An 11,805-nucleotide genomic window follows, 5' to 3' on the forward strand; every position below is an offset into this window, starting at 1 on the left:
AGAGTATCTTAAGGTATCCTTTTTAACAACTTTAGTTGTTTATTATGTATAACATGAATGCAAAACAATTGTTAAAAACTGATTCCAAAACATATATTGATGAATCATTTAAATAGAGAAATCTTTGTTGTAATGCTTGTTAAGCTGAAACATTCTCTACTTTTAAAAGTTCACAAGCTAAATCTCTTAACAAGCTGTCATTATATAAAGATCGTTTGGAGAAATTGCTAAAGTTTTCCTTATTCATCATTGTGGCATGCATTTTGTTTCTTTTGGTTTAAATTGTGTTCCTTTCTGGAAGAACAAAGTATAATTCAGTTCTTCTTAATCGGAAGAAACAGATGTTGGCTTTTCTCATTCTCTATTCAAAGTTCTTTCTTAAACCCTGAGAAAACATAAGGTTGTATTTTAATTCTTTAATACAGATGAACCTTTTTTTGGTTTCAGAATATCTCAGTAGAGTATACACTTTAATCGGTATTATAATCTATTCTATAGAGGAGACTTCAGACAATTCTAAAGAGCACGTCTATTCTAAAAACTTTAGTATATATGTCACGAACATAGTATAGACTACAATAGTCGCGACTTAAGGCAAGCCTAGCCTAGTTTCGGGCCTATTTACGAATCTGTAGTATAGACAATAATCCAGATTATGGTACAGACCGTAGATACTATTGTCTAGACATTAGTCAAGACAATAATTGGCATTGTAGTCCAGACTATAGTCGATATTATAGTCAAGACTATAGTTCAGATTATTGTCCAGACTGTAGTTCAGTCTATTGTCCAGACTATAGTTAGTCTATTATCCAGACTAATTCAGACTGTTCATGTTATAGTCCAGATTATAATCGATGATATAGTTTAATATATAGTTAAAACAAACTATAGGTAGGATTACAGTTCTGACTATAGTTTAGACTACAGTTCACACTATAGTCTAGACTACAGTTCAGACCATATTATAGAATATAGTTCATACTACATTCTAGACTATAGTTTAGACTATAGTATAGACTACATTTCAGACTATAGTCAAAGCTACAGTTCAGACTATATTCTTGAGTATAGTTCAGACTATAGTTTAGACTGTAGTATAGACTACAGTTCAGATTATAGTCTAGACTATAGTTCTGACTATGGTACAGACTATATTTCAGGCTATTGTCAAGACTACAGTTCAGATTATAGTTCAAACTATATTCAAAACTATAGATCGGACTACAGTCAAGAGAATAGATTAAAATAGATACAAAAGAGAACTTTAGACTATAATCAAGGAGTAACATTAGTTTTTATATAAAATATGATAATTTTGTCGCTTTCCAATACTTTTTGCCAGCATTCAAACAAAAACTTTAATAAAATATTGCAAAATTATTTATACTAATAGCTAAACAAATAAAACGATAATTTAAAACTAAACTCTAGTCAAAATGACAAATATTTCTAAATTAATTAATTAATAAAAAAAAGAATTTTCAGTTCTACCAACAACAACACACTTGGGGGGATTACTCTTAAAAAAATTGCAAATCGAGAGTAAACTCCCTGCGTTAAACATAATTCTGTTCTCTCTGTAACAATTGTTTGTAATTTAAACATTTAATAGTAAACAAAAACATGTTTAATAGTTTCATTTGTGTTTATAAACTTAAAAAAAAAAAAATAAAAAAAAGAACTAAACAGCAATCTATAATTAACAATATAATTAATAATTTTCTGTTATAACTTTTAAAACTCTTTAATTTTTTTGTTAAATTACTTTATTTCTTTAATTTCTTTTTTGTTTTCCATAGAGTATTTTCTTTGTTATGTGTATATTAAATGTACATATTTATTACAAACATGTTTTTTTTTTAAATTTTGTTTAATTTATTATTAAAAAAACTCTTAACAGTTTTTGTTGAAAATAGGCTCCTATGTAAAATATTTTATTTACTATTAAAACAACAAACTAAATATATAAACAACAAATGATAAAAGTAAAGAAATTTGTAATAATATATATGTAATACTTACAACAAAAATCTAAAACAAAGAAGTATATATTAATAAACAAAACAGCAACAAACAAATTATAGTAGTAAAAGTATTTTGTAAGTAACTACTATAATTTAAACAATTTACAAAACAAATTTAAATATTATTCAAGAAAACTAATTTTCAAAATTTATATTATAATTAAAAACAATTTTTTTGTTTTATTAGAAATTTATAAAAAAAAATTTGCAAACTTTTGCTAAATATTTTAACAACACTAAAGCAAAAGTAACTTTGTATAGTTATTATTATTATTATTATTATAAAAAAAAGTGAAGTAAAATTCTTTAATTTGGTTTATTTTAATTTGTATAAAGTTAATTACTTATAAAAATTTCAAAATTCAAGCTTTTTTTTATATTAAAACAAACAAAAAAACAAGAATTATTATATTCTTAATAATTAGAATATATAAACAAATATACTATAGTAACTGTATATAGTTATTATTAAAATTTATTTAAAAAATTAAGAAATTTATTTAAAAATTAAAACAAAAACACTAACTTTTTATAATTAAAGGTTTGTGTTTTTGTTATAATTAGTAAAAAAATGTTCAAGAACTTATTAGTTAAACTTATAGTTATTTTAACAAAGTTTTTTTTGAAAATGAAATGTTTACAACTTTGTTAAAATAAAAATTTGTTTACTATTAAAGGCTTAGATAGTTTCATGATGAATCAGCTGATTCGTTTTTTTTTGTTTACGTAAAACTGTGTAAATCGTTAGTTTGTACAAGAGATTGCCGTTAAGTTTTTGTATGAAAAAAAACGCGAAACAACTGATACCTCACGTAACGCAACGTACAAACTAACTCTGCCTTAAGGTTGGCCACACTTTACAACTTTTTTTAAGTTGTTTTTCTTTGTTTATTTTTCTTAGTTTTTTTTTTCGTAAATTTTATTAAAAACTAAATACTTTTTTTTACAAAATAAACAAATTTCATTAGAAAAGTGTAAATTTATAGAGAAATTTAAACTAAAGTATAATTTCTTCTTAATAATTTAACAAACAACAAGCAAACAAATAAGAAATTATAAAAAAATATACTGAAATAATTAAATTTAATTAAAAAAAACAAACTTTAGTTTAACAAATTTAAAATTCATAAAACAATTAAAATTTTATAATTTAGTTTAAAAGATCTTATCCCTTATAAAAATGTGGTAAAATAACGGGGAGAAAACTAAAAATTGGAATTATTACAATGTTTTAAATCTTGAAAATCATCCATATAAAGTTCAAAAACTTGAAATTCCTTTCCAAAAAAGAAAACCTTGTTGAAATCTTTATTATAATTGTGAATATTTCAAACTACTTTTGTTCTAATAACTATTTTCAAGAGATCTAGATCTAAATAATGTTAAGAATTACTTCCAACATAGAGATTATTTGGATTGGACTGAAAACCATTTTCAAACACTTTTAAACCCTTTCTTTTTTTAAAACTTTGTAATTGTGATTTCAATTTGTTTGGTTTCTCCTCATTTTACAGCTTTAATCATTAAGCAATATTTTAAATGGCATTTTTTAAGCATTAATTAATATAAATATTTTAATTTAGTTTTCATATTTTATTTAAGAAAGAAAATGCTTTTAAAATATTGCTTTTAAGGGATAAAAAATACTTTAAAAATACAAATTTAGTTTATAATTAAAAAACACTACTTGCAAGATATCAAAAGTTGCAAAAAAAATTTTGCCCTTCTTTGGCTTTTTGCACTTAAATGTGAAATTTTTTAAAAAATTGGCCGCCAAGGGGGGAAAAATTCCTAATTGTGACTTTGTTTTGCTCTTGGCACTTTTGAAGAGCAATCTTTTAAATTTCTTTCAAATCTAGCTCTAAAAAATGTTGCCCTTTATTTACCTTTTAAGAAACTTGTAAGAAAATGTTGCCCTTCTTTGGCATTTTGCACTTCAATGTGAAATATTTAAACTAACTTTAAAAAATAACAAACAAGAAAAGAGAAAGCAACTATTTCTGCTGCATAATTTATAAATTTTGTATTAACGTTTGAAAAGCGTTTAAAAATATTGACCTCATTTGCCCTTTTTCGCCTAATAAGTTTAAAATTGTGGCTTTGTTTTGTTATTTTCACTTTTTTTTAACACTAGTTCTAAAAAATGTTGCCCTTTATTTGCCTTTTGCACTTGACATTAATACTTTTAAGTTTACTTTCAAAATAACATTCAAGAGCAGAAGCTATTGTCTTATATGGTTCTTTTTTAAAAGATTTCGAACTAAAAAGTGAAAAATTATTTTAAAAAATGCCCTTACTTTGCCCTTAACACTTTAAATTTCGTTTTACCTGACTTCTTGGACCTAAACCTTTAACAGGAAACTTACTTTTATAAATGTATCAATAAAGTGGAAAGAATTTTGTTTATTTTTGTTCTTTCCTAAAAATTGCAGTATTAAGGGGACAATTTTCTGTCATGGTTAGAAAAAACATGTGAAAATATTGCCCCTTGCTCGTTTCTCCTTAATCAGAAAACTTTCTTTTATAAAAGAATTTTGTTTATTTTCATTATTTTAAACAAAATTGCAATCTTGAGGGGACAATTTTATGTCACCGGAAGATAAAGCAACTAAAAATGTTGCCCTTGCATCTAATTCCCTGCATTTATTGACTTAAAACATTAAGGAGAAAACAATCTTTTGTAAAGTTATCAATCTAGGTGAAAGTGGGTTGCTCTTATATTAATTTCTATAAATTGCTACCGTTAAGAGGGCAAATTTTTATCACCAGGAGAAAAAACAACTAAAAAATGTTGCCTTTGCACTTTTCCCTGCCTTTTTGGACTTAATATTTAAACATTCACTTTTCTAAAAAATGCAACCTTAAAAGGGTGAAAACAACTAAAAATGTTGACTTTATTTTGCTCTTTACTATACACAGCCTTTCTTTTGTGTCATCGGAAGAAAAATCAGCTAAAAATGTTGCCCTTGCACACTTTTCCCCTGACTTTTGGGACTTAAACTATAAATAGGAAGCATTAGTATATAAAAGTATCAATCAAGGGAAAAGAAGATTTCTGCTTTTTGTAAAGCGGGTAAATTTGTATAACCGCGAAGTAAACCAATTAAAAATGTTGCCTTTGCACTTTTTGCTCTCTTTTTTTTTTTTTTTTTTTGACTTTAAATTTTTTACAACTTGCAAGTTTGTCTTTAATTTACAACTAAATTTCTATTAATAAAATTACAAATACAAAAATTTTAACTACAAATGAATCTCTTTTTTAGTTAAAATTTTTGTTATTTGAGTACTTTTTATGAACACCTACTGTGTGTCTTTTCTTTTAATTATAAACTTTAAAATAAAATATTATTATTTTGTATATATTTAATTTTTTAATTTAAAAACAAATATTATACTACTTAAACTCCTTTAACTTCCCGCCCGCCCCTCTTAAAAAAACCCCATAGAAAAAGTAAATCACTAACAACTAACCATTGTAAACAAACTCCTCCCCCTTTTTAAAGTAATAACATGAATAAATTAATTAATAATTAAAGAAACTAAACTAAAAACAAATAAACGAAATAAAATAGCAAAGTTAAATAAATAATAAAAATTTAAAAAGAAACAGAATAAAATTGAATAAAACAATTTAAAAAGTAAAAATGTATAAAAAAATAAGAAAATTAAATAGTTTCTGTTTAAAGGAAATAAACAATAAAGAAGGAAGAAATAATAAAGGAAAAAGAAAAGTGCAGACACAAAAAGCAACTCAAAGAACTAACGAAATAGATAATATAATGAAGACAAAATAAAAGGGAAATAGTTTTATTAAATTAAAGTTTAAATTTTTGGTATAAAACATTTAAATTGAAAATTTTCTTTTAAATTTTAATTTTTAGACAAAAATTTTGATTTCCTTTACTTAATTTTGAAAGAATTTCTAAATTTGTTTAATTTTCTTCCTTTTTGTTTTAAAATTTTAACCTTTTTATTGTTTATTTCCTTTTAAAAATGTAAATTATCTATTTAACAATTACAAAGAAAAACCCCAAACTTGACAAAATTAATTGTTCACATTTAAATTTAAAAGAAAGTAGTTTAATAGTTCTATGATTTAATTAAAATTTAAACAAAAGCAACTTGTAAAAACTTTAAAATTTCTACAAATTGTCATAAATTATAATATAAATAATTCTTATAAACAAAAATTAGTCCTTAATGTAAAAGAAAAAAAAATCTAAAACTTTATTTTATTTGAGACAATTTTCATTTAAAATTTAAACAATAAATTTTTATCATTTGTTTATAATTTTCTTTAGAACTAATAAACAAGGATATGAAAATTTGTTTAAAAAATATCCTTGTCAAATTATAAAAAAAAACAAAAACAAAATTATAAAGCACTTAAAACTTTAAAAAAAAGTAAATGTAAAGGCTCTTAAAACAAACATAAAACTTGTTTAAACTTAAAAACAATTAAGTAACAAGAGTCTTAAATAATATAAAAAACTTTATTATTTAAATAGTAAAAAACAAAAAAACGACAAAAAAAATAAAACAAAAAATTTAAAAATTATAAAAAATCTAAAAAAAAAATACAATAGTAAATAAGTAACAGCAAAAAAACAACAAAACAAACAACTGGTCGACACAACTAACTAAAAAAAAGTAAAATAAAAATGAAATAAAAAAAAATGGCAAAACATAACCTTAAAAAAACATAAATTTTTCCCCACAAAATTGCTAATTTTTTTCTTTAAAAAAAATTAATAAAAAAAAGCTTTTGCTTAAAACAAACAAGAGGTATTTGTGCCTTTTTTGACAAAAAAATATAACTTGTAAAAGAAAATGAGGAAAAATTTAAAACAAAAAAATAAAAAATCTAAATTAACTAGTATTTTTGACTTAAAACCCCAAAAACTGCTAGTTAAGTTATAAAATCTTTAAAAAAAATCTAACCTTAAAAACTTGCTTACAAATAAAACATTGGCAACTCCCACCAGCCCCTTCAAAAGTAAACAAAAAAGCAAGTTATAAAAAAACAAATTTCCTTTCCTTTTAAACTTTTGTTTGTTTTACAAAAAAAAACTAAAATAAACCAAAACCAACTTATTATTTTAATTTTATTAAAAAAAAACAGTAAAATTTAACTTAAATTTATTCTTATTTTGTTAAAATTTTATTTCAAAACATAATGTAAATTGTTGTTTCTTTGAAACTCCAATCTATTTATAATACCACAACATAAATTGTAATAAAAACAAAAACAAAACTCTTACATTACAAACACAAATTACCAAAACTTATAACAAAAATAACAAGAAAACAAACAAAACAAACAAAATCATTGATAAAAAACCACCAAATATCAAAAAGAAAAATAAAAAAAACATTGAAAGAATTGGAAATAAAGTTTAAAATTTCACATATTTCTTAAATGTAAAAGTTGGAAAAAATTTAAAAAAAAATATATTTCAACCGCATTTTAAGAATGTTGCGAAAAAAAAAACAAAAACAAAACAAACAAATGTGTTTTATTTCGAATAGGAGGAAATTCTTTATTACAGTTTTCTCTCTACTGAATAAGTTCGGATTCATGCCGACTAAAACCACCTCCAGTGTCAACACCCACACTCCGTGGAACATTACTACTCATGGCTGTAAAATATGCGTCATGGTCATTGGTAAACCAATGTTCTGACGTCCTCATAAATTCGATTATGTTTTCTGTGTTTAGTTGTTCTCTTATGCATGGCTCTATCTTTTTTCGCGGAATTATCAATAGGTACTGCTTAGTGCGGTGGTCAGCTTTTTTGTTGATATTTCTTTATTCACTGTGATTGTGTGAGACTCATCCTGTAATTTGCGAATAAGTTCTGCATCTTGCGGTGTTGATAGGTCCTATAGATTCCGTGTCCTGTAACTTCCTGTGTCATATGTCAGATTAGTCCGCCTTGTCTTCTATTTAACGACGGAAAGGACGGTGGTCTGTCAGGAGTAAATTCATAGCTTTAATCCAGTTTCTTATTGTTTTGACGGCTTCATCTGCATATAGTTGAATTTCGACCTTCTTTTCGAGTACTACCAAGGTCGCTTCTTCTGGAATTTTTAGGTTGTTTTTGTAACAGCTACATCAATGTCCAGGCCTAAACTGTTGCTACTTCAACTGGATTTGTCCATAAATTAATTGAACAAAGTGAAGCAAGGTTTTGCTGAGCAGTTGAATCATGGGAACCTTGGGGACCATATGCTGGACATTCGTTTGGAACGACACAGTATATGCGTGACCAGCCTGTTGCTCATGTGCATTAAGCCTATTAGATAAAGAGAGTACATCAATATCCAGGTCTAAAAATTGTTCTACTTCCACTGGATATGTCCATAAATCCATGGGTCAAAGTGATGAAGGGTTGGCTGAGCAGTTGAATATGTGGTGGGTGTCATGAGCACCTTGACCACATGCCGGATATTCGTTAGGGACGGAACGGTCTATGCGTGACCAGTAGGCATTAAGCCTGTTGCTCCATCCCAATTTAAATTGTGCCAGACTACTCTTGTTTTCCGCGGCAGGTTTTCTTCTGCCTGCTATGGGCGGTGGGCGACCTTTAAGTACGACATTCAAGCGGTAACCTCATTCATAGAGACGGAATTGTTGGCGTCTGTATGAATGATTAAACTGTGTGATGCTAAAGTTGGGATGACTCCTCCGATGACATCCCAGAAAGAACTGTTTAGTCGGCATAACTTTATGTTAATTTTTTTAAGCTCGAATATAACGTTGGACACCTGATGAGATATTGTACGATTCTGTAAATTTGTCTGATTCAAACATCAATTGATCTTATAGACAATATAATATGTTTCCAACCAGCAGAGTTAAAAGCGTTTTTTATATTGAGTGTGATGTTGGCACTGCATTTCCTGTTTTTGCCTTTGGTTTTGACTTTGATTGCTTTCATCCTTGCAGAATCAATTAGAAAGTTTATTGCATCTATTGTTGACTTTGGCCTTCTAGAGCCATACTGTCTCTTAGAAAGACCTTCACTTTGTTCGACGACATCTGATACGTTCCCACGAAAATCGGTTCTTCGCGCCGGAACGACTCGAAGTTCAACAAACAACGACCAATAATTGTCAACTCCGCGAAACCGATATTACACGTTTCGCTGCTGCAACAACGACATCCGATGTCTCCTTAAGCATTTGCCAAGTGTATCAAGGAGACAAATTGGTCTGTATGCTTGTGATTCATCTAGCGTCTTTCCTGGTTTTGTTATAAGAATAAATTTCTGTTTCCTCCAGTTGTCTAGTAAGTCCAATGGTTGCCGGCCGACGACGTCTCCCACTTACTGTTTCCAAGAAAGAAAAGCAGATGTTATTTATAGAGAAATAGAGAATAAGGGATAAAATGGACCATAGATCCTTCCTTTCTATGTCCTGTTATGCTATGCATACATATATCACAAAGTGCAAAGCCATATCCCCAAAACTTAAGAATAGCGAAAGTTTCTCCAATTCGATAATTCCAGAAGCTCGTCTACATCATAATTCCTACAAAGCTGTCACTCATGCTTTATGATGCAAAAATGTCAGTCAGCAGCAAACCAACTTCTAAAGAAAAGTGTTTGTACCTTTAGACTCTTCGCTATCTCTGAAGTAGCGCTTATCTATACAACTGTTATGTTAAAAAGGGATTGGAATTAATTTGGCGAAAGTTTTCCTACAGACGGCTGGCAATTAGAAATGCTGGAATATCTCCTCTGTCATTGACCTGAAACAGTATCTAAGGTTGCCTTACAAATAGTCATCATTATAGCAACTTCTTTAAATATCAAAAACTCATACCTACCTTGTTTTGGTTATAAACGAGTAAAAACTTTTACATTGAAAATTTAATTGGTACCACCCTAATATTTTTAAGTTTGCTCTCATTGTTATAGAGAGGCGCGTGTATCTTGCGGCAATACACACAAATAGAGATCCATGATCAATGAACGGAATTTTTTATTAATTAAACACCACATACTTACTGATCGATTATCTATTTAACAAAAACCAACAACAAATACAAATAATTGTTTATATTTCGTCACTGTGTCAAAATTTATAAATCTTAAAAAAGCAAACAAATCCAACATCTTGTATATTTTCTGCCCTGTCCCCCTCTTTTAAGAAAAATTTTAGATATTGTTATAAAAATATAAAGGTACCACCTATGTTTAGATTTGTATACTTTAAGTTTGTATTCAAAAAGCGTGCATAATACAATGGAATACTTTTAAATTAATGACACCATCACCATCAAAAACACCTTGAAACTTACTTTTTGGGGAAAATTGGTAGTACATTTACAAAACATTTATTTCGAATATTATTGTGTTACAAAAACAATACTTTTCTATTTCCGAAAAATCTTAAATACAACTAAAAATAAAACAGTTATTATTGCTTCAAAAAATATTTATAAAGCTACAAAAAGTTAATAGTTCGAAAGGAACCAGCCCATGGGTATAACTATAGAGCTCCCTCCCTAATCTTTTTTGCCATAAGTCATCACAACACCGGTGACTAAAGCGGCTACAGTGAAACCTTGCGCTAAAATACGTGCTCTCATCATCATCTGTGACATTTTACGATTGCCCGTACGGAAATTGTAGAGACCAAAACCCAAGGCACTGGCTGTGGCAAGACAACCTATGTATTAAGAATTAGAAACACGCAATAGCAATTAATTTGTTTCAAATATTTAATGTAATTTTTCTTTTTTCTTATATAATTTGCAAAATACGACTTACCTATGGGCACCAAGGGATTTTCCTTAATTTTACGCATCATTTTTTCTTTGGTTGATTCGGGAAACACTGGACCAGATTCCTGGCGCATCTGTATCCAATCGAGGTCTTCATTGGGTAAATTTACCTGTTGTGGAGCCATTGTTGTGATATTGTAGTTTATTATTGTTGCAACAAAACAAGTTTTTTTTTTTTGGGTAAAAATAATAATGCGACCGGCAAAGACTTTTGCCGACAAAATATAATGTCAACGCCGTTTAATACTTTGAATTACGGCGACGGATTAAAATTAATAGCAAGCCGTCAAAGTTTTCAGCTATGTTTTTCAATTCTTCAACGATATGACATTTTATAATATTAAAAATTCATGAAAATTTTAATTTTTTTATAATTTATAACGTTAAATTAGGAAAATATAAGATGTCAACCTTAAATAGAACAATAATTTTTATTTTTTAATAGATTCCCATGATTTAAAGATTATTTTAAAAATTTCATTTTTTTTCTGGTACATTTTGAATTTTCAGATAATTTTTGTCGAATTTTATTATAACACCAAATTTTGTTTACGATCAATTGATTATGGAGGTATGGATCAATTGTAAACCGATCTCCATATGTAGAAGAATTTTGATTGCTACATTTGTTTGTTTATTTCAAAATTCGTCGCTATACTTTAATTTATAAGTCAGTTATGAACGTTTAAGTCGTTTTCTAAGGGAGACCTTATATAGGGGATAGGGCAAATTATTGACCGATGCTCATTAATTTTGACAAAGATTTTGATTTCAATAAAACTTATGTCTAATTTTATAGATAATAATGCTTTTTTTAAGCAAGTTCTGTGTTACTGTTTAGTTAGTGGTTTCTTTAAGTAAATTGTTACAGTTTATTAAACTACATACTTAATTTAAGACTAAATTTTGAATTTTCTCATTAAATTTTATTTAAATACAAAAATTTCATCATATATCTCTTAAATATACTAATGTCCGTTAATAGCT

At 27.2% G+C, this 11,805-nt stretch overlaps 1 protein-coding gene across 1 annotated transcript; it reads right to left on the reverse strand.

Annotated features, from left to right (window-relative positions):
- Positions 1 to 10,328: 10,328 nt before the first annotated feature.
- On the reverse strand, positions 10,329 to 11,083 carry LOC119607372 (HIG1 domain family member 2A, mitochondrial). The gene is made up of 2 exons (XM_037961246.1): positions 10,805 to 11,083; positions 10,329 to 10,703 (listed from the first exon to the last, which is right to left on the reverse strand). Exons 1-2 carry the CDS (start codon positions 10,941 to 10,943, stop codon positions 10,540 to 10,542), a joined length of 303 nt encoding a protein of 100 aa, XP_037817174.1. The 5' UTR covers positions 10,944 to 11,083; the 3' UTR covers positions 10,329 to 10,539.
- Positions 11,084 to 11,805: the final 722 nt, after the last annotated feature.

This window comes from Lucilia sericata, unplaced genomic scaffold (genome assembly GCF_015586225.1).
Source record: "Lucilia sericata isolate MDLA Ls3-8-SP2 unplaced genomic scaffold, ASM1558622v1 Contig000690F_arrow, whole genome shotgun sequence".
NCBI lineage: Eukaryota > Metazoa > Arthropoda > Insecta > Diptera > Calliphoridae > Lucilia > Lucilia sericata.